The following is a 23,505-nucleotide window of genomic DNA, read 5'->3' as shown; positions in this document are numbered from 1 at the left end:
TTACTAATAAATTCAGAAGCTGAACAAAAACTCCTGCATAATTGACTCATAAAGGACATGAATTGAGTTTGACTCTATATAATGACCATGTGTATATACAAATGCTTATTTCATCAACTTTTTAATGATGTGCTATTTAATTCAATTGTACTACCATGTGAAAATGGCAATTTCAGTAAAATTATGACAATATCATTAATGATGAATATGGAGTCAATAACATTGATAAATCAAGTTTACAGAACAAGATTGTTTTGGGGTATTTGCTTTTCTGTCCCTGTCCAAAACTCTTGCAATTCCAAACTAGAGGCTCTAAAGAGCCTGTGTCGCTCACCTTGCTCTTTGTGACTATTAAACAAAGGAAGCAGATGGATTCATGACAAAATTGTATTTTGGTGATGGTGATGTGTTTGTACATCTTACTTTACTGAACATCCTTGCTGCTTACAATTATCTCTATCTATAATGAACTTGGCCCAGTAGTTTCAGTGGAAAATGTTGGTAAAAATTTACAAATTTTATAAAAATTGTTGAAAATTGACTATAAAGGACAATAACTCCTTAGGGGGTCAATTGACCATTTCTGTCATGTTGACTTATTTGTAAATCTTACTTTGCTGAACATTATTGCTGTTTACAGTATATCTCTATCTATAATAATATTCAAGATAATAACCAAAATCTGCAAAATTTCCTTAAAATTACTAATTTGGGGGCAGCAACCCAACTACAGGTTGTCTGATTTGTCTGAAAATTTCAGGGCAGATAGATCTTGACCTGATAAACACTTTTACCGCATGTCAGATTTGCACTAAATGCTTTGGTTTTTGAGTTATAAGCCAAAAACTGCATTTTACCCCTATGTTCTATTTTTAGCCATGACGGCCATCTTGGTTGGTATCCAAGTTTGGATTAATTTGGCCTAGTAGTTTCAGAGGAGAAGATTTTTGCAAAAGATTACTAAGATTTACGAAAAAATGGTTAAAAAATAACTATAAAGGTCAATAACTCCTAAAGGGGTCAACTGACCATTTTGGTCATGTTGACTTATTTGTAAATCTTACTTTGCTGAACATTATTGCTGTTTACAGTTTATCTCTATCTATAATAATATTCAAGATAATAGCCAAAAACAGCAAAAATTCCCTAAAATTACAAGTTCAGGGGCAGCAACCCAATAACGGGTTGTCGGATTCATCTGAAAATTTGAGGGCAGATAGATCTTGACCTGATAAACAATTTTACCCCATGTCAGATTTGCTCTAAATGCTTTGGTTTTTGAGTTACAAGCCAAAAACTGCATTTTACCCCTATGTTCTATTTTTAGCCATGGCGGCCATCTTGGTTGGTTGGGCGGGTCACCGGACACAATTTTTTAACTAGATACCCTAATAATGATTATGGCAATGTTTGGTTAAATTTGGCCCAGCAGTTTCAGAGGAGAAGATTTTTGTAAAAGTTAACGACGCTGGACGACGACGGACGCCGGACCCAAAAACCCCAAAAAAAACACAACAGCAGAAGGTCACCAACAGGTCTTCAATGTAGCGAGAAATTCCCGCACCCGGAGGCGTCCTTCAGCTGGCCCCTAAACAAATATATACTAGTTCAGTGATAATGAACGCCATACTAATTTCCAAATTGTACACAAGAAACTAAATTTAAAATAATACAAGACTAACAAAGGCCAGAGGCTCCCGACTTGGGACAGGCACAAAAATGCGGCGGGGTTAAACATGTTTGTGAGATCTCAACCCTCCCCGTATACCTCTAGCCAATGTAGAAAAGTAAACGCATAACAATACGCACATTAAAATGACTTGTAGTATCAAAGTCTCATTTGTTAAATAAATACATTGTTATTTTTTCATGCCAAATTACATATTGTTATAAATGAAGTCAGTATATACATTTTAACATGCAATTATGAAAAGACTAAAAAAACTCACCAAATTTAAAGTTTAAAAAAATAAAATCTCCACACTAAACAAAACAGAAAGGAATCAATGTTAATATTGTCAGAAAGTGCTAAATTCCAACAACTCTGTGTCAAAGACTGGTCACATTAAATGTCTTTAGTTTCTCCCTGGAACAGTGCCTTGCAGTGTTCTGCTTTTTTATATTTTATTTCTGGAACAAAGTTAGAATTGCAAAAATATAAGAATGAAAAATATATTCTTGTTCCAATATTGTTTTTAAGTTCACATTTTTTCCATAAAACAATAAATTGTTGAGTTTTCTTAGCTTTTAGATAAAGCTTTCATTATCATGACTATTAAAAAACAAAGTTGTTGAAAAATTATAAATTCAATACTAAATTATTGATTCATGATTATCAAAACCAACAAAGTTTCTAAATAAATTTTTTTTTTGCCAAACCTATGCAATATTTTGGTAGTACTGTTAAAATAATGTGAGAATAATCTGAAAATAAGTTTAAGATTGGCTTTTGGTTCATTTTTTTTCAAAATCATACAATAAATATAGAAAATTTGGATAATTAGTTTCAAAAGTTCCGCAATTTTTATATAAATTATACCCTTGTTTTAATGGGTGTACCAGAATAATGGAATGCCAAGATTACCAAATATGATTGTTAGCTAATATGTCCTGATCTAACATGTGTCTAAAGTTTTAAGATGGTATAAAACTCATCCAAAATAAAATAAAATTGAAAGATAATTGTAAAAATTCATTATTCATGTATTCATATATAATCATTCTGAAGACTTGTTTTCCTTGTTAGCATCAGAAGGAAAAACAAACAACATATGAAGTATATTCATTTAAGGCTCTTAGACATTCACAATTACACTGAATTCTATTTTTTCATGAAAATTTAGATTACAAATCCAGAGAGAAACTAAAGACTTCTGACTGGCCTTTTCAAATTGTAAAATTAAACCTCTTATTTCTCTGGGTTATGCTTGGAAGTCTTGTAACGGAGGATTCTCTAGAGCTTCTGTCATAGTCACTAGACTTATTGGATTTGGCTGGGCTTACTCTGTATATATTAACAACAATCAAATTAATGACACAAGCAAACTCATTTTTCACGTATTTTTCAGTGTGTATATATATAAGTATACTGTAAGAGTCAAATCTATGTTTGGTCTCAAATCTGTGTCCTTACCTCAGATATGTGTCCATTGTCATCATGACATTCAAATAAATGGCCCTTTGTTTATTCAAATCCTTGTCTAACATAGACTTTTGGTAATGTTATGTGACTTGGGGTAGGCACATAAACAATGCAGTGGGGTTAAAATGCTCAACCCTAAACTTACCTGGGACTGTTGTGTAACAAAACAACATAAGAAAACACTTCTATTACATGTTGAAAAAAAATGTCCGATTGCGAGGGGCTCTTGAGCTCCTGTGTACATATAGTTTGACAGACATTTTCAAATTCATATTTTTTATCTTTCAGTTAGCCTGGTTAGTAGGTAGCCTTATAATCAAGAAGTATTATTTTCATTTAAGTTTTTAAATCTAAGATATTGTTGAATATTGAAAATTGTAAGAGTATTAACATTTTATTTTATCAATTTTAAAACATTAGTCATATATATATATATATACCTATCATGTTCAAATTTAGGTTGACAGTCTATAATATGGAGGTTTTACTATGTGTTTTTGATAGAAGAAACCAATCTTTAGTTTTCTTATAAATCAAATGGAAGTGTTTTACATATCATTTGGTGCCTTTTATAATTGTCTTTGCAGCATGGGTTTGACTACAACTTCATGGTGTTTAACGATCAAGACTAACCTAAGTGCATTAATTTGGCATTTTAGACTTTTGCAGCATGGGTTTTACTACAACTTCATGGTGTTTAACGATCAAGACTAACCTAATAGACCACTTTCGAGTTCATCCGTCACCGGAAAAAATCTGTCAATAATACGTGCCTTTATGACGTCATTTACCAGATAGAGGGGGTCGCCTGTATCCCTGCACTATTTACGTTCATCAAGTATCTTAGTGATCGTCATTGTGCAGGATAAACTAGAAATAATGGTTGTTCTGGAGGTACTTAAAGGGATAATTCACGATTTTTCACTTTTCATCTTATTATGTTCATAATACCATAAAAAACATATTCACCAAGTTTTATTTTGATATGAAATTTAATAAAGAATAAAATTGGGAATTATTAATTTTATTTTTTGAAACTTTCCGACTTATGTGACGTAGTTTAAGTCTTTGATGCATGCCGGGAGTGAAAATATCTCATTTAAGTCTTGTTCGTTAACCATCTAATAACGCGATTTAAAGCGCATCGACGACTTTTGGTGTAGCTATTAACCAACGAAAAATAAGTGATAGCCATGCAACTTTTAAAATAAGATCGTGTGGATTTTTTAAAACGAATTTTAATAAAAAAAAAAAGCAAATCATACAATAGAACATTTTTATGATTTTTTTTCTAAAAATACTTTAAACAAACATACGAAACTGACATGATCGATAGTGTATTAAAAATACATGTTTGTATTCTGACCTTTTTGCTTCATTCCAGCAATCATTTTCACTTGCTTGTACGGTGGAAACAATAAAATGTGTATTGTTTTGTGACACCTAAAGAATGTGGAATGCGTAGTTTAACTCAAGGTAATTAAAAGATTAGCATTATGTAATTCTAATCTTTTGATCCTCATTCAGTGAATTCTAGGCGTCACGGTTCACTGGCATTTCAGGTGTGAACAACATTTCGTATCAATTGTAAACGGGAGTCAGACAAAGTTTCAGACACATGAATGTAAAAAAAATTAATTAAAATTAATTAACGGGAATAATAAGATCGCACAATAACTGGATAGCTGTATATTTTTATATTTTGCATAAGATCACTTTTAATGAATTATGACTTTTGATTACTTTAGTAATGATAAAATACTGAATTATTTTAATTGAAGAATTTATAAATAAAAATAGCCTTCTAAACACGAGTTTATGAACTAAAAATTGTACTATTTCAAATTAGGAACGGCAGCCTTAAATATTTCAAACAGATCATTAACAATTGCAATTATATAATTTAGTCCATCCAAAGTGATCTTTAATTACCTATTTAGGAATTAAACTGCTCATCAAAATATTTTAAATCTCACAACACATGAATACTTCAGATATTTGAAAAAAAGATGTTTTAAAAGATTGACAGGAAATTAAAGGATCTAATTGGAATGGAATCAACAAATTACGAACAGATATGCTTTTCAAGTGTGAAAAACATCAACAAAATTTATACATAATCGGGAATGTCCTTCTTAAAATACTCTTTGTCTCACACCGTAACTATATAATACTTTAGCTATTTGACCAACGATGTATTAAAAAAAATGAACGAATTAAATGTCATCTTTCCCTATTTTTTAATGTAATTATAAGTCTGTTTCAACTGGCAAGAATACCACTAAAACGGACAAGCAGTTTATTCTTTAAATTGCTGTCATTGAATATCAAGAGAGAAAAAAAATCCCGAAATTGATTTGAAACTTTGATACTCTATAGTTTTCCTGGAAAATATTCACATCCCTCGGTATTAGTGTTTCCAGTTGCGTATATATTACATGCATGTCGGAACAATTGTGATGATGGCGAATTTCTTCCTTTTTTCGAGAACAATCTAATTGATATATAAATGTCCATAACTTCGATGAGCCAAATAAAGTTATATATCGACCTGTATTTAAATCTCTTCTTCTTCTTTTGGTATACTATAGTCTAGATCGTCATTTGATGATTACATACTGTTGGCATACGTGGACTTGTCATTTTACAAAACTTTTACCCCAATTTACGCAAAATGTATGTTTCTTTCTTATGTTCTATGTATACATGTATATGTTTTAATTTGCTCTAAAGGTCCGTAACTTATAATCCAGGCGTATATAAGAATGGTCGACAAGTGCGTACATTTTTTTAAATCAATATTTCTGGCCTTCACCATTGACAACGGGTATATATTACATTTTACCAAATTTACCCTTGGAAAAAATACGTATATAGATTTTTATTTCATCAAATCTGTTTGTTTTTTTTTTGGTATTATTTATATTTTTATAAATAATTTTCTTTTTACCAGAAATGTTATTCATAAACAAGCGTATGAGTTTAGTAATATTACTTTCGGACACGCAAGATAGAGATGTATATTATACACCTAATAGTTCAAAATGGAAAGTTATAAGTTATCGGCCGTGTACACTTATCAATACACTAAGAAGTGAAACGATGCATGAATTTGCAAACTCGACAGGAAATCGCTTGAATACCTGGACGTGTCACCTCACACCCCTACAATATCTTTGGGAGTAATACCTTTAGCCATGCGGGTGATCAGTGGAGCGAAGATCCTAATTTATTTGAATAAAGTTTATTACATAAAAGAATTATGAACTAATTAGATTTCCGAAAACAATTCAAGTTTCACGGAAGACTTATTTATGATTTGAAATTTTGACTTTTTCACTATTAAATTCCTATATTATCAGTCTAAAGATAACAGATCATGATTATTTAAAAAGAAAAGAAGAAAATTTTCCGTATCAAGTAAGTTAACTAGTTAACTAGTCGGATAAAACAACCGTACAATTGACGAGATATCGACACTCAATTACGACTACATCGGGTTACTGTAGTTTTGGTCCTTAGACATATCGTGACTGCAAATCGGAGAAGGTGACAAAATGGCTGACAGCAGAGAATTGATACTCTAAATTTAAAATCGATGGTGATCTCTTATCTAGCAGAATAAAACTTTAATATCTATGAATTTGAGCATTTTTATACAGAATAAACATAATATCAATTTTTGATTTTTTTGCGAAGTTTCCCTTTAATGGCAATTCCCTAATGACAGCAATGCTGATTGTCAATTTTGAGAATTCAATTTGCCGAATAATTCGTACAATATAGAATTATAGTTTTCCAACCACTCGCTCAACATTGGAATGGAAGTGACGACGCCCCTAAACGCACAAATGATGTTCACTAAAACCAGAGTTTTTGACAGAAATGCATCGAACTCGAAAGTTGTCTATTGCATTAATTTGGCATTTTAGACTACCCATAAAAAAAAATGACAAGGTATAATCAAATTAAAGTGTGAATTATTGCATGTAGACTATTTCAGGTTATTTTGGCTCTATAGTCTCTATAATTAAAGAAGATATAGTAATGCAGTCAACATTTCCCTTATATGCAATAAAACTAGTATTGCAGATGTAATAAATTAATTGGTATTGTAAATAAATACAACATAACACACATTGTGTCATTATTTTTTATTGGTAAAATTGTTATTGGAACTAAAATCCACATGGATATCCTTGACTAGTTTATTTCACTGAGCTTCAACTTTTAAATTAATCAATGAATGATTGGTTTCTCAAGGAGAAATTTAAAGTTTCCATTGAGAGCAATAGCTATTTATTCAATAGGATAACATAATTTGCAAAAATTTAAATGGCTAAGTAACTTCAACAGATTCTGGGGAAAAGAGTAATTTCCCTAATCTGAATGTCATATGGAACGTAAAACAACAACAATGCTACTGAATCAGGGTATAATTGCCAATGCAGAATCTCTGTAAATATTGCAGATTTCATTGGTAATATACCAAAAAATACCCCATTTCACAGTGAATCTTGCAGCATCATTGCTAAATCACCTGGTGCGAGCTAGATTGAATATATTGTTAAACAAAATTTATATATTTTATCACTAAACAAAAAGTCATATATTTTACCACTACACAAAAAGGAATATATCTAACCACTATACAAAGTGTTGAAACACTAGTGAGTGCACTGTATGGACATAAATTCTTAGGATATCAAAAAATAGAGTACAAACTTGAAATACAATAAAACTGAGATAAATATTTTGGAGATGTTGTACAGCAGAAAAAGTACATCCGGAGATGTTGTACAGCAGAAAAAGTACATCTGGAGATGTTGTACAGCAGAAAAAGTACATCCGGAGATGTTGTACAGCAGAAAAAGTACATCCGGAGATGTTGTACAGCAGAAAAAGTACATCCGGAGATGTTGTACAGCAGAAAAAGTATGGTACACCCAACAACTAACAGTACACACCACCCAAGCTATCTATAATGTGCTACCATATTTAAAAAAAAATGGAGACATAAAAAACCAAAGTGTATGATCAATGTATGGTGACCCACGTCATTTCCATCCTTGCCCTATGGTAAAGGTGGATTATATCTGACATGTTTTTCCTTTAGGCCCATCAAGAACTTGCTAGTTTTCTATTGACTTTAAAAGAGCTTTGTACTTTTTGTTAAATTCATATATTTTCTAGCATTGTAATTGATGTTGACAGTACTGTAAAAAATAGCTACATCAATTTTTTTTAATAAGGATAATTAGATGGATTAAAAGAACAAAGTAAGCTAAGGCATAACTATAATGATCAAAACCAATGATGAAAACGGAGTGATTCAAAGTGATGGGAAAAGCTCACTTGGCCCTTCCGGCCAGGTGAGCTAAAAATGAAAGAAAAATTCCATTATTGTTTAGAATTTGTTTTTAAAAAGGTTAAGTCCTCTAAAAAAAAAAATCAATAAATTTTTTTTTTACTTTTTCACTGATTAATCATTTGTTAATATGAATATTTAATCCATTTGATGAAAAAGAATTATAAGCTATATTTAATTACAAGCATTGTTTTGTTAATAAAAGTTAAAAAAAAATAATCTACACTATAAGAGTCCTATGTCTCCAATAAATACATATATAGAATATATACTATTCTACTGAAGCTAGCAAAAAACGTGTTGCACTTTTTTACCTGTGGGAATTTACATAAGTATTTTGCCGCTGGATAAATGCTTCCTGCATATCCAGGAAGTAAGAACTGTCACTAGGGTGTCCTGATGGGGACAAAAAATTCTTTGGGATCCGAGTAGGAATATCTAAGAAGCTGAAAACCCAAAAGTAATAAAATCATACACAAACTAACCACATACATAAATTAGCTCTTGGTTAAATGCTAATGAAAGCAGACTGGCAGAATATAATTTCCAAATATAAATAATTAAAAAGGTTAACAGAAAGTGTATTATTGCATTAAATGATGCTAAATGATCATGTTACAACCAAAACCATTCATGTAGAAACAAATTTTCTGCTAAGAAACACATTCTGATCTTTAGTTCATTAGAGCTATTTTTTCAGAATTATCAATATGTTGTGTTGAATAAAAAAAGCTAATATGTAACTCATGAATTCGCCGTTTCAGAATCTAATGCATTCTGGGTAATAATTTCAAAAGTGTACACCAAAACGTTCTGATTGGTTCAAAACGTCCAAAACAATGGAAGTTCAACCAATGACGTGACGTTATTTTCATTTTGGGGTACGAACAAAAAAATTACCCATAGTCCTTTAGATTATGAAATGGCCAATTTTTAAGTTGTTCCATGATCTAGAAAAATTGTTTAAATAGGTCTTCTAGAACAAAAATCAAACTTGACTGATCAGTTGCATGAAAATTGGTTAACATAACATGTCTATGGTTTTGGTGGTAAACCAAAAAAATGAAAACAATTCAAAGAATGATTTGAAAAAAATAACTGGTTGACACAATTTTTCAGGTATAAAATGTAGGCTTTAAAAACATGTATAAGGTGTGAAAAGTATATGTGTGAACAAAATACACTGTAATAAATAGCTTTAAAATATCAAAATAATAATATACTGGTAAGTTAAGGGTTTACAACTATGTTTTTACAGGCTTATTTTAAAAAGAACTGTAATTTGAAACTGGCTTTCATCTGTCTAGCAGGTTACAGATTAGGACACTGATCCATAATGATAAAATAGATGAGTGAGATTAGGGTAAATCTTGCACTTTTTATACTTACTTCTTTTATTTTAGTGATTATACTGAATTTAGTGTAAAATTTAAATACCATTTAATTTTTAAAGATTTTATCTATTTTGAAAATTAATTTTCAATGGATTTCTTAAAACTTTATTTTTTTTCACTTATAGTCTTCAAAGAAAAACCTAGAATTGTAGGTTCAACTTCGTAAAAACAAAAATAATTATACAAATTTGTCAACAGAACAAAAGTATTTCCACATGGAGGTAACTAAATTTTCAAACCACCGAATTTCCATAGTATCTTCACACCAAGATATATGCCAGGATGTCATTGAATTTCTTTTACTTTATTAATACAACAATTCAAAATAATGACAAATAAAATTACATGAGGATGCTTGTTATGATATTTCTTGCTGAGCCTCTAGCAAAAACAGTGACATCACAAATGCATAACACAGACATAAAAACATGGAAGCTTGAATGCAATGCCTGTATGAGTTAGAATATCTTTAATATAGTTTAACTGTAGATTTGTTTCTTCAAATCTTATTTAATAAAAACAAATCTAATATTTACCGTCTTGTCAGCCATTCTGGATCATGGTGGTCAAATTCTCTAGCATATTCTTTTGAGGTTCTTGGACTAGGAAGAGATCGTGAACCAAGAGGATTGTTTGAAACTGATTCTTTAAGATATTGTTGACTAGGAGGTTTAGGTTTAGGTAATGGTTTCATTTCTTGTGAGTTTCTCATTTTATCTTGTGTCCTTGTAGACGAACTATGCACTCTGTCTGTTGAGGTCCTTACATTATCTAAAGTACTATGATGTCTTTCCATTGAATTTCGTAATCTTTCATTTGAACTTTGAACTTTTTCTGGATGCTTATCACATGTTCTAACATCACCGTTATTGTGGTGTTTATGCTTTGTAGGAGGCAGATCATTAAGAATTGGTTTATAAGAATCTTTTGTACTTCCTACATTAGCATTAGGTGGAATTTGATGAACACTAAATTTTTCAACAGATACTGCCGTAGGTATCAAATCTGGGTTAATTTTTGTACTATTACCTAGCATAGCTTCAATTTTCTGACCTCTAGTCCTATATCTACCACTATTTACAAACGTCCTTGACCTTTCAACTTTAATTGAATTACTATTACTTTGTTCAACAAATGATAAACCACGTTTGATACTTTCATGAACAACTTCTGAAGTTTTATCTGGGTCATCCTGCATTGAGACACGACTTAATGGTACTGTAAATTTCATCATTGAACTCTTGTCCGTTTTCGGACCATTTTGTTTCTGTTGATAATGCTTTTGATCCCTAAATGCCGGTGAATACATTCCGTTAAGCTTTCGAGAATTTGGTCTTGAGTCACTTTTCTTAGGAGTAATAACTCTTATTTGGTCCCTCAGTGGCTGTAAATTAAAAGCAAAAGGTTGAAACAACAAAGAGACATTTGGCTTACTAATACAATATAACTGCAACAGTTATGAGTACGTGTATATCAATTGTGTACATACAGCTAATTTTACATCATTTTACCAGCTAATTTTTTTGTTGCTTTCCCCTCAAACAATGAGTCTTTTGATCCACTGTACAAAGCAGGATTCATTTCAATTTTGCACACATTTATCAAGATATCATCCTGAAAATGATGGAAAGTTTTAAGACTGATAAATAGCATAAAGTGGTTGCTAAAATTAATGATTATAAAAAGACCTTTTCTGTCAGGAGTCAAGAACTGGAATATTTAATAAAATATTAAACAAATTTGACAACAAACTCATTCTATATGGGGAAGTAACAGTTCATTCATACACCCACTTGGACTGCCTCCAGTCCCCTAAAAGCCAAATTGAAATATGCTTATGCATATTTTAGGGGCCAGCTGAAGGACACCTACGGGTGCGGGAATTCTCACTACATTGAAGACCCATTGGTTTCCTTCGGCTGTTGTTTGCTCTATGGTCGGGTGGTTGTCGCTTTGACATATTCACCATTTCCTTTCTCAATTTTATCTAATTGATTTATCTGATCTTAAAGACCTTTGGAAGGTATAAAGTGATCTGAGCGCATATACCTAATGAATATCAAGAGACAATACTCTTTTCTTATTCTAAAGTGTAATTGTGTTTCAAAAACTTGACTTTTACTTTTTGATTAATGTAATAGTTGAGGAAGAAAACTATATTTATATGCTATGATTAAACTTGAATAATAGTGGGTAGACAAACTGTATAAATTGGAGAAAATTAACTGTTACGTAAACACAATCATAATATATCTGTAAGAAAGGGAAGTAGCTGCACATAGATAGAGGAAAATATCTTATTACACACAATTAAATTCCATATATAAAAAAGAGAACTATCTAAACACCATTTACGTTTTATCTTCTTCATTACTTCAACACTTATAACTGCTTTCAGATTTTATGGAAAATCAGCCTTTTTGTTCAAGCTTAATAATAACAGCAATAACCAAAAATGTTTCCCGTGATCAATTTGTAAATACAATTAACAAAATGATTGAATTTTGAAAATATGTCCCTTCTAATTTTATAAATGGCTGTTTCAGAAAAAAATAAATAAGTGGTGCATTTGATGTGACTTGTATATAAATTACTTTGGATCATTTGATCGTAGGCATATTTCAGCACCAAAAAATATTGTATATGGGTTTCAAGTACCTTAAAATCAACCAAAAACTTTTTACCAGATCAGCCCATAGTTAATAATATGTCTGTAGGCAAACCACACATAGGTAACAGCTATGGGTAAATTATATTTAAGCAGAATTTAAAATATTTCATTGTTTTATAATGGTAATTTGATAAGTTCAAATTGATACAAACAACAGTTGCTATTAATTGATGACATAAGGCTCTCTTGTTGAAAGAGTCAGTTTTATAAGCTAGAGACATATATTTTCCAAGCAGAAATGCAACAAGCTCTGATTATGACCAGACCCTCTACATATAAAACATAATTAGTTTCATAGCGACAGGAAGCCATTATCACAAACTTAAGAACTTCTCCTTTACATACTAACAGAAAGCACCAGCATCATATCTAATGGACAACAGGTCAAAACTTCCTTTTAAAATCCCTACAACTTAATGTCATTGAAAAGACAGAACTTGCTTCAGGATGCTCCAGGCTTATTCAGGATCTTTTAAAAATCCCTGCAACTTAATGTCATTGAAAAAACCAGAACTTGCAATCATACCACATCTTCTTTTTTTATATTAAGCTAATATTTTCATCACAACTGTTTATAACTCCTATTTATTGACTTTGAGCGTAAATTTTTTTCCTAAAACACACCTAAATTTGAATAGATAAAATTTTATAAAACACAGTTCTCTTTTAAGTTTTAACATTTTTTTATTACAATTTTCTAAACTTTAAGAGGGTAACAGGTATTACATAGGTGATCTCACCAAATACTATAAGTTTTAACATGGTTATAAACTTATTTGTTCCTTTTGAAAGTTATTAAATTTGTCACTCTAATACTTCTTTCTACTTGGTACACACTTTAAAATGGGTAAGAGTGTAAAATCAGGCACTCTGGAAGGGTAAAGAATTCCTCTTCTACAAACAGAAACATTCAAATTATAGTAAGAATTTGAAGTAAAACTGTCAGCAGAGTTTGACCTGTTGTCCATTGCATGTGAAACTACCATATTATTGATACAACCTACCAATACTTCATGGTCATCTGCAAATGTTACCCTAAGAGGTCGCTGGTACTAAATATATAATAATTAGCAAATTACCACTTATAAAAACTTTAAATTAATAAACACTATGTTTTCAGCTTTATAGAATCAAATCTTTCATTCTTTAAACAAAAGAAAACAGTTTTCCCCCAATAAAGTCAAAATGATTTACATGTAATTGGATAAGCTTAGATTTATTACAAATTCATGATACCCATTCATCAAGCTAGTCCAAACTTATTACCTTTAATGTTAAATGAATAACTCTAAGCAAAAATCTCATAACATTTAACCTACCGTAGTATTTGAATTACAGTAACACCGTTTTATCCCTTCGATTTAAATCAGAAACAAGAATGTGTCCATAGTACACAGATGCCCCACTTGCACTATCATTTTCTATGTTCAGTGGACCTTGAAATTGGGGTCCAAATTCTTTTTGGCATTCAAATTAGAAAGACCATAACATAGGGAACATGTGTATTAAGTTTCAAGTTGATCGGACTTCAACTTCATCAAAAACTACCTTAACAAAAAACTCGAACCTGAAGTGGGACAGACGGAAGGACACACAGAACAATAAACATTATGCTCCAAAGTGGGGCATAAAAATCTCATAACTTTTAACCTTATATTTAATAATAGTAACACCTTATTATCACTTAGATTTAGAAATATAATGAAATTGTATAGACAAATGTTTCTTGCTAAAAACTGATCAATATTGAAAAATTGTAATTGATCTTACGTTTTCATGTTGCTCACTTGACTGTTTTTCTTGCAATGCTGAGGATGTTTCACTTTTGGCTGAAAATAAATAAATATAACTTGTAAAGAGAGGAAAAAGGAGTGAAATTTATCAATTAAATCATTATCATGCAAGGGGTCTTACTACCATTTAGTGCAATGCCATTACCTTTCCTGCAAAGCAAATTTTGTACATTTTGCTACATACTTTCATATCTTTTGAAAATCATAACCATTTTGAAGCACACGCTATGATCATCATGTTATATATAAAAAGCAGGTGAATCTTTCATAACTTAATAGTACAACATATTATAATTATCTTTATCTTATAATTAAATACAATAATTATAAGATAAAGATTATTATAATACATGTATGTTGTACTATTAAGTTATGAAAGATTCACCTGCTTTTTATATATCACATGTCATGATCATAGCGTGTGCTTCAAAATGGTTATATATGATTTTCAAATGATATGAAAGTATGTTGCAACTGTAACACATGGTAAAGGATATGGTCAATAGTATAAAATGAAAACCTATTGTATGTATGCCAATTAAAGCTGTTTCTTTATCATACTACACATTATAATCATGAATCAACAATATCTTTCATAACAAAATCTCTTGGAAAATAAAAAAAATAAAAAATGTTATGTCAATAAAATTACAAGGTCGTTGATGAAATAAAAAGTTTCTAAAGTAAATCATAGTGAAGGTGGATACTTAACAATATTTGCATACTAATAGACTTAAAAGCTAACAACCTCACTATTTTTTGTAAGTGACTTGGGTGAGTTTAATGAATTACCCTACTACAGTACATTGTTCATATCGGTCATTGTCTATGACCACTAATAACAGCCATCTCGGAAGTAGCAATACGCTTAGTGAGTGAAAAGATGAATTGATCATGACTAGCAGATTTTAATGAACTACCTAGAGACCACCTGATCTATTCACACTCCTTACTAATGATGTTTATTCATACTGGAGAATTGACTTCAAGTCTTGTAGTGCTAACTTTGAAGTCAGATCATTTTCTTTTCTTAATTGTAATAGGTATTTTTTAACCAAAACAATCAATATCTTTAACATATGATTCAATTCATATAGGAATAGTTGAATATACACAAAATGTATTCAAAATATTGGTAATGAAAGAAGTGCAAGTACAAAAAAGGAATTTGTATCAAAGCTGCCAAATATGTTGTAATTAGCAGGAAACAAGTAAACTAGTGTAGTCCTAATTTTGCTATTACACAGTACCTAAAGATTCATTAAAAAAGAACTCCTGCAAAGCTGTTTAAATTATAAGAGTTTAAATTGTACAGAAATGAATTTTGAAAAATATGCTCTAAAAAATTAACTAAGAAAATTGGATGCAGTGTTGAAATACCTGTACCTGGTAATATGTTTATATAAGTACAGGTTGTATAGCACTAATAAAATAACAATGAGGGTTTCAAAATCATGATAAATAATACCACTCACAAAATCACTATAAACCCCATGTTTCCAATTCAAGGATTTCATTTTACCAAGGATTTGTATACTATACAAATCCTTGATTTTACTAAAAAAAAAAAAGAAGATGTAACTGCCTAGAAGCTTAAATATTCTGTTCAGATTTTATTCTTCTTTATTTAAAGTTGTTGCTGAAGAATATTTTTTGAGTCATGAATAAGTTGACCATAAAATGGAAATAAATTCTTTAACATGGCATTTATGTTACCAATTGTAAAACACAATTTCTCTATTTCTTTATTTTATGCGACTTAACCATGCAGCAACATGTCAGCCACCCCAAGTATAAAAATATACACTTACTACTTGACTGAAGGCTATCTTGGTAGTTTTATTATTCCAGTGTAATTTTACATATTAGAGTACTTATTTTGTCTCTTTGGTCTTATACTATCATCAGAATTATTGAATTCTTATATTTCTGCTAAACAGCTATCACAGTAACTTTTCTAGTCATTAAGGGAAAGTTTATTTTTTATCTTCAATTACATTATCATTTATGTGTTCAGTTATTAGTTCTATTGGTACTGGTAAAAAAATATTTATGTTCTCCTCTATGTTTTACTGTTTTTAATGGTTGGGCTGCTGTCTCGTTGACATAACCCTCACATCTTCTTTCTTGAATCATATAGTAAAACGCATTTAAAATACATTTATTCACAACTAAAATGTGTTTATAACACAACCATAATATGCAATGAATTGAATGAGAAAAAAAACAATGCAAACTTTCAAAAACAATCAAGCTTATATCAAAATCAAACTGTTAAACAAAACAGTGATCAATGTTCTTCTAAATAAACAAAATACATTTTCTCTCTGGTGATATTGTACATTATCTATAAACTAAAGGACAGTTAATGTACTGATTCTGGTCCACTACAATAGAAAATTTTCACTATTCTGTGCCATGGTTCACTCCAAATACTTAGCTGATATTTTTATTTTCTATACACCAATGTTGGTAACACTGATCGCTCTAAAATGCAAATTAGCATAAAAAGTAATAACTTTTTTCTGATATTTCTCAATTTCTGTGCATTTGATCAATGGCAGTTGGAAAAAAGTTATAAATTTAGCTTTACAGTTAAAAAATATAGCATGACAATAAAAAAATATAGCTTGAAAGAATAAAAAAAACACCTTTATTTTTTAAGGTGATGAAATTATAATTGAACAAAACATGTGAAGAAATAGTAAATAGAAATCAAGATTTGGTACTAGGGTACACAATGTACTTTCTTATACAGAAATTATAAAACATCAGTGTTATTGTTAACTCTCCTGTGTCTGGTATATTGATTAAAAGCCATTACAAAAGGGGAGCTAGTTCCCTTAGAAATGAAAAACAACAATTATTTATGAAAGAAAAAAGAATAAATGAATTTGACTACTGCTGATTCACTATAATTAGTTGAATACCAATTTTCGTGGATTTTTAGAGTATAGGTGAACCACGAAATGATTTGTTCAATGAATGACAACTTTCCTTTAGGCAGAATAGGCTCGTATGCAAACTTCAGCAAAACCACAAAAATAAATATCCACAAACATATAAGTTTGCCTTAATCCACGAAAATTGGTACCCATGAAAATAAGTGAATCCACAGTATTCCAATCTATAGAAGGAAAACAGCCTATAACACACTGACTGACAAATGTGACAACCAGAATTCTGATGAAAAAAGAATAGAGCTCACTTCAAGAGGAATAGACATCAAGCTACAGTTTTTACTATCTAACATAGTTAATAATTCTAACCTGATGTTGGACGGTTACCGATGGATGCATCGCCAGGTGTTCTACTTCTTTCTTTGTATGACGGATGCTGTAAATGAAAATTGGCTAATAATAGTTATTACAGATGACGAAAAAGAACAAGATAAATAAATTTATTAATAGAAATTCGATGGCCCAATAAAATTCATAATGACTGGAGAAGCCAACTTTTACTGAGGCTACTTTTGTAGCCAACTTTTACTGGGACTACTTTTCCAACCAACTTTTACTGGGACTACTTTTACAGCCAACTTATAATGGGACTATTTTTCCAACCAACTTTTACTGGAACTACTTTTACAGTCAACTTTTAATGGGACTACTTTTACAGTCAACTTTTACTGGGACTACTTTTCCAACCAACTTTTAATGGGACTACTTTTCCAACCAACTTTCGGTGGGACTACTTTTACAGCCAACTTTTAATGGGACTACTTTTGCTTCATTTCTATGTTCTTCAGTACAAATACATGTTTGTTTACAACATAAATATTTTCTTTCTGACAACATTTACATTGGGAAATAAAAGATGGAATATCTTAGAACCAAATTATTTGAGTGGTAAAGTTTGAATTAAATCAGGATTTTAATGGTATTGTAAGGAATATAGTTTTACCCTATGAAAAACATAGTTATCACTGTAGCCAATTGAATGTGAATATTCATCTATAGCGTGAAGATGGCATAGAGCTAAAATTCAAATTGCTCAGGTGAAACAGTTTGATTAAGGTGATTTTCACTCAGATTTACTTGAATGTTATCTCAACAAATTTTAGTTTCAACACCTTACACCTTTTTAAAGATGTCTTGTGAAATAGACCACTTTTGAGTTCATCCGTCACTGGAAAAAACTCTTCAATTATGCGCGCCTTTATGACGTCATTTACCAGATAGAGGGGATCGCCTGTATCCCTGCACTATTTACGTTCATCAAGCGTCTTAGTGATTGTCATTGTGTAGGATAAACTAGAAATAATGGTTGTTCTGTAGGTACTTAATGACAATTCCCCAATAACAGCATTGCTGATTGTCAATTTTGAGAATTCAATTTGCCGTATAATTTGTACAATATAGAATTATAGTTTTCAAACCACTCGCTCAACATTGAAAGGAAGTGACGACGCCTCTAAACGCACAAATGACGTTCAATAAAACCAGAGTTTTTGACGGAAATGCATCGAACTCGAAAGTTGTCTATTGGGAAAACAGATTTTATGATATATTATAATTTTATTTATTTCATGCTTTAAACAACACTAAAGGAATGACATGTATAAATGAGTACAAACTTTAGCACTTGAAACTCTTTTCTTATCAAGAAGACTCGTTTTTTTCTTTCCCAATATTGGTTGTGGTTTGTCAGCACTTAAACTGTCCTTTCTTTCAGATGGAGGCTGATATAGTGGTGGTCTATCAGAATCATCTGGAAGAAAAACAATGAGCAGTTTCTGTAAAAATATAATATAAAACAGGTGATACAAATTACCAAGAATATTTGACATCAAATATTAGACTTATAATACACAACCAACTCCAGCAAAGAAGAAGCCACACAAAGAAGTTACAATCATGAAACTTGTCTCGTTTTAATTTCTTATAGCTGGAAACGACGGTTAAACCCAACATTGGACAACATAATTTACAAGGCGATCATAAGAATTTGTCTACATGAGCTCAGAAAATCTGTGTGCAGAAATCAGAGAGTTACAAAAACTTCTTTCTGCCATTGAGAGTTTGGGCAAGACTTAGTTTTCACAGCAGCCATCAAGACAAGCAGAGCCTGAATTCAGAAAGAAAAAAGAGATTAACCACAGAATGTCATTGGCAGATCTGGTGCTCAAAGAAATATTGAAAGTACTTACATGTGAACCTCCAGTCAGGAGATTTAAATCTAAATATTTTAAGAGGCAGTCCTGCAAAATGTCAATCTTCACTTAGATGGTTAGGGGAAAATCTAATTTATTTCTATAGACAAGTATGAAATCTCCTTTAAAGAAATTGCAACTGTGGGTGATAATAAACATTTTTTTCAGTATATGTTTTCAACATTTTTCATATGATTGCAAATCAAATTTATTCCATGGTCCATCATTTAATTTTCTAATGTCTTGGAAAATATCACCCTAGGTACTTGGATTCAAGACACATTAATATGACCATCCTCATGGGTTAGTTCTTAATTCAGATTTACCTCTTTGCAAGTTACAGAAGCAAAACATCATAACTTAAGTAAATTAACCTCAAAGAAAAGCAACTCTAGGTATTATGGAGAAGACATAAAAAAAGTGTTGTTTTTCTTCATAAACAGGAAAGAATAACTTAGTTGACTAACCATGTGTTGAAACAACATCTCCTCATATGATTATTGCTATAGTTGGTGTGTCTACTATTCTGAAGTATAAAAATTGTTAAATATTGCCCTTTACAATCAAAATTCAATTTGCCTAGTTTTTTGCCTTTACAATTCTGCAAATTTATAAAGTGTTACATCTTTGAACTTACATTCATCCTTAGCTGTCCTTTTCTTTGTTGGTTTACTTTCAAATTTCCCTTCATTTGTTAGACAAGTTACCTGATTATAAAATAATAGAATATTTTGAACTAGACAATAGCACATACTTTATAATGTGAGTTATAATTTCTTTTATTGTATAGCAATATAATATTTCCCACAGAACGTAACCAAAAGTTAGCGTGCAATAAATTCTAATATTGCACTAGTGCAATAAATCTTCAAAATCCATGACGTCATCAACGTTTAAATCTTAGATTAAACCAATTTTTACTTTCAAATATTATATTGCTATACAATAAAAGGGTTATTGCATGAATATTGAGGAATATTGTCCCTCGTAGAACATATATTGCACTCGCAAGCTCGGGACAATATTCCCCAATATTCGTGCAATAACCCTATAGTATTAGCAAAAACAAGGGTCATATTATGTTAATTAGTTCCCTTACAGCAGTAGATAGTAGTACATGAAGGATCCCTTTAAAATGTTTTTTATAGCATCGATAAGAAAATCTATGCATGGTGAACAACATATGTACAGTATTATGCAACATTATGTTTCATTATAGCAGCCATCTTTAACTTTAAATTGGTGCATGAAAGAACAACTACCGCAACTTAATTTAAACAATAAACGTTTTCCATGAGGATGTTTTTTTATAAGGATTGTTTACTGTTCCTTGTTAAACAATCGCACTGTTATCCGTAACTTTTGATTTATAATTACCTCAAAATATGCACAGTGTTATTCAAGTTAAATCAAAAGACAAAAACAATTGTCCAAGCAGCCTTTTTCATGAATAATAATACTGTCCTTGAATAGTTGCCACAGTCAATTGGTGATTTAACGGTCGCAAAAGCAGTTTTACTGTCTCTGCTTCATAACTTTTAGCCAATGAAAAAAACTGTTACATAAAAATTGCATTAGTATTTGATATTTACCACAACATTATATTCTGTATCAGGTGTAAGTCTTCTGGCAGTGAAGGCATGGTCTGTCCCAGAATACAACACTTTATTATTCATGGATAAGTCGTACCGATTAATTTTCCCCAATGGTTGTTCAGGTGGTTCCCAGGTTATGTGAAGTTCATTTCTTCCTATCACCTGAACATGAGGTTTTGAAGGAGCATGAGCACCTGTAATCAATTAAATATAGATTCCTACACTGCAACAAGTGTATTACGATATTTCTCCACTCGAGACAGTTAAATTTTATTATTTAAAGCGCGAGGCTTGCCGAGCTCTTTAAATAACTAAAATTTAACTGTCGAGAGTGGAGAAATATCGTAATACACGAGTTATAGTGTAGGAATCTGTTTCTCTAATGATTTTTATCCTTCTTTTTCAAAGATTTTCAGAAATTTGTGTTCTTTATATGCGACGTCATCAGGCATGGTCGCCTTTTTTCATGACGTCACAATAGAAAAATTCAGAGAAAAACAAAACATTTAGACGTTATAATCAAATTTCGAACAATTATTTGCCGAGAACAGATTTTTCACTAGTGAGGAGAAATATTTTTCTCACATCGGTCAGGAAATGTGAAAATAGCACAAAAATTAGAGAAAATAAAATCTCACATATCCCTGCTATCAAAACTTTTTTTATGTCCCACTTATATTTCTAATTTTAATGCAAGGTCCACTGAACATAGAAAATGATAGTGCAAGTGGGGCATCGGTGTACTATGGACACATTCTTGTTTTAAATATTATTAGACAGATTAATATAAGCACTTGCTTCTTGTATCTGAATCATAATTGTGGATGTGTTTATAATTATACTTGTATTATTCATAATAAAATATTGTTTACACCAAATGTTATCTACATTCATTGCAAATAACTCCTAACATTTGCAGGTAAAAAAAAAACCCAAAACAGCAAACAATCATTTAATCTAATTATCATGTTTCACACCATAGGAACCTCTTTTGACAGTTGGTTGTTGTTTTTATCTAAATTACAATGGTTGTGGCAGATCTCTTATATTATCTGTTGAATTAATTTTATGAGATATCTTGACTTACAGCAATTTTTATTTTGACATTAAGTATGGGCACTTGCCTGTCATTATTAACATTAGATGACTTTTTATGTTCATATCGTTGTTAAATATTCGCCACATTTGAATATAAATAAAAGAATACCGAAGGTATATGTAAATGAGACAGTGTATAAACAGGGGTTAAAAAATCCACTAGCCCGACGCCCGGGGCTGCAGCGTTTCGGCTTCGGGCAACCAACACTTGTAACCCAATATGCCCGACGGACTAGTAACAAACAAATCTTGACGTTTTGAAAATAGAAAGGGGAAAATCCCTTCATCACTTTTCTATTTTAGCCAATCGTATTCGACAACGTCATCCGGGATTCCCTGAATTTGAACTGATTTTGTACAAGTTTTAAAATAGAACAAATCACTCTGGGTGGATCCGGTACTTTCAATATCGATGTGTCAGTACAGTGGGTACTGTACATTGCTTATGCAACCTGTTTCAACCTCCTTCTGTATAATTTATTGCAATATAAATGTGAATCCCTTTTCACAGCAGAAACCTGTGCACATGTTATGGACGCTATTTTGATTTTGTTTACATACTGCGAAGAAGCCTCCAGAACCATGACATAAACATTAACAGTCTTCAGAAAACTTAAACTTGACGAGATAAAATTTCATCAATCATGATAATCTTCATTGATATTTCAATGAATTCGGTTTTTAACGAAATAAAAATTTATAAAAAATACGATTTCAGTTTAGAGACTGTGCTCAGGTTGTGATCTATTTATAGCCCACAATTAGTCTACCTGTGATAAATGTTTTAATATGGATATTACTGTACTACATTTATAAAACAATTATAAAAGACCAAAACTATGGATGGTGATATTTATTCACATAAATATTTGAGGTCATTTAATTTATTTTAATAAAAAGAATTTTATAACTGAAAACTAATGATATGAGCATTACATAATTTACCAGCTGATAATTCTTTTACACAAACGTGATGATGTATCTGATAAAAAAAAACTCCAATCCTTTTATATACCCTTACATAGCAGTGGTCAAGACTTGTATTATCTTGTGATGTGGTCAACTCATTACATTTGTGTATTACAGAATATTCAGTGAATATTCAATTATCAATTAATTGAATATATCTGTTAACGGGATATGTTTTGCTAACATAAGTTTTGTGTATCCAATTTGCACTGAAAAATCTACTGTACAATGGATAAAAATTGTTCAGGTTATAGAATTCATTGTTATTGCAGTAAACTCTGAATTTGTAAGGCATACTAGGGCTAGCAGGTCAGTTTTGTTGG

The 23,505-nt window shown here is 30.9% G+C and overlaps 1 protein-coding gene across 7 annotated transcripts in view; it reads right to left on the bottom strand.

Moving 5' to 3' along the window:
- The window catches only part of LOC139512370 (uncharacterized), a 67,477-nt gene that overhangs the window by 16,299 nt on the left and 27,673 nt on the right, over positions 1 to 23,505 (bottom strand). For 2 of the 7 annotated variants that reach the window (XM_071299956.1, XM_071299955.1), the window contains exons 14-20: positions 21,113 to 21,309; positions 20,158 to 20,227; positions 18,945 to 19,078; positions 17,638 to 17,704; positions 14,346 to 14,404; positions 10,441 to 11,288; positions 8,825 to 8,956 (exon numbers count right to left, since the gene is read on the bottom strand). In XM_071299956.1, coding sequence (XP_071156057.1) covers positions 8,825 to 8,956; positions 10,441 to 11,288; positions 14,346 to 14,404; positions 17,638 to 17,704; positions 18,945 to 19,078; positions 20,158 to 20,227; positions 21,113 to 21,309 — 1,507 coding nt within the window. Of the gene's footprint in view, positions 1 to 2,905; positions 3,005 to 8,824; positions 8,957 to 10,440; positions 11,289 to 13,579; positions 13,628 to 14,345; positions 14,405 to 17,637; positions 17,705 to 18,944; positions 19,079 to 20,157; positions 20,228 to 21,112; positions 21,310 to 23,505 lie in introns of all 7 variants that reach the window. The other 5 variants (XM_071299960.1, XM_071299961.1, XM_071299954.1 and 2 more) reach the window with 4 other exon arrangements.

Source organism: Mytilus edulis, chromosome 2 (assembly GCF_963676685.1).
Source record: "Mytilus edulis chromosome 2, xbMytEdul2.2, whole genome shotgun sequence".
Taxonomy (NCBI): Eukaryota; Metazoa; Mollusca; class Bivalvia; order Mytilida; family Mytilidae; genus Mytilus; species Mytilus edulis.
This window is presented reverse-complemented; position numbering and strand designations above follow the sequence as displayed.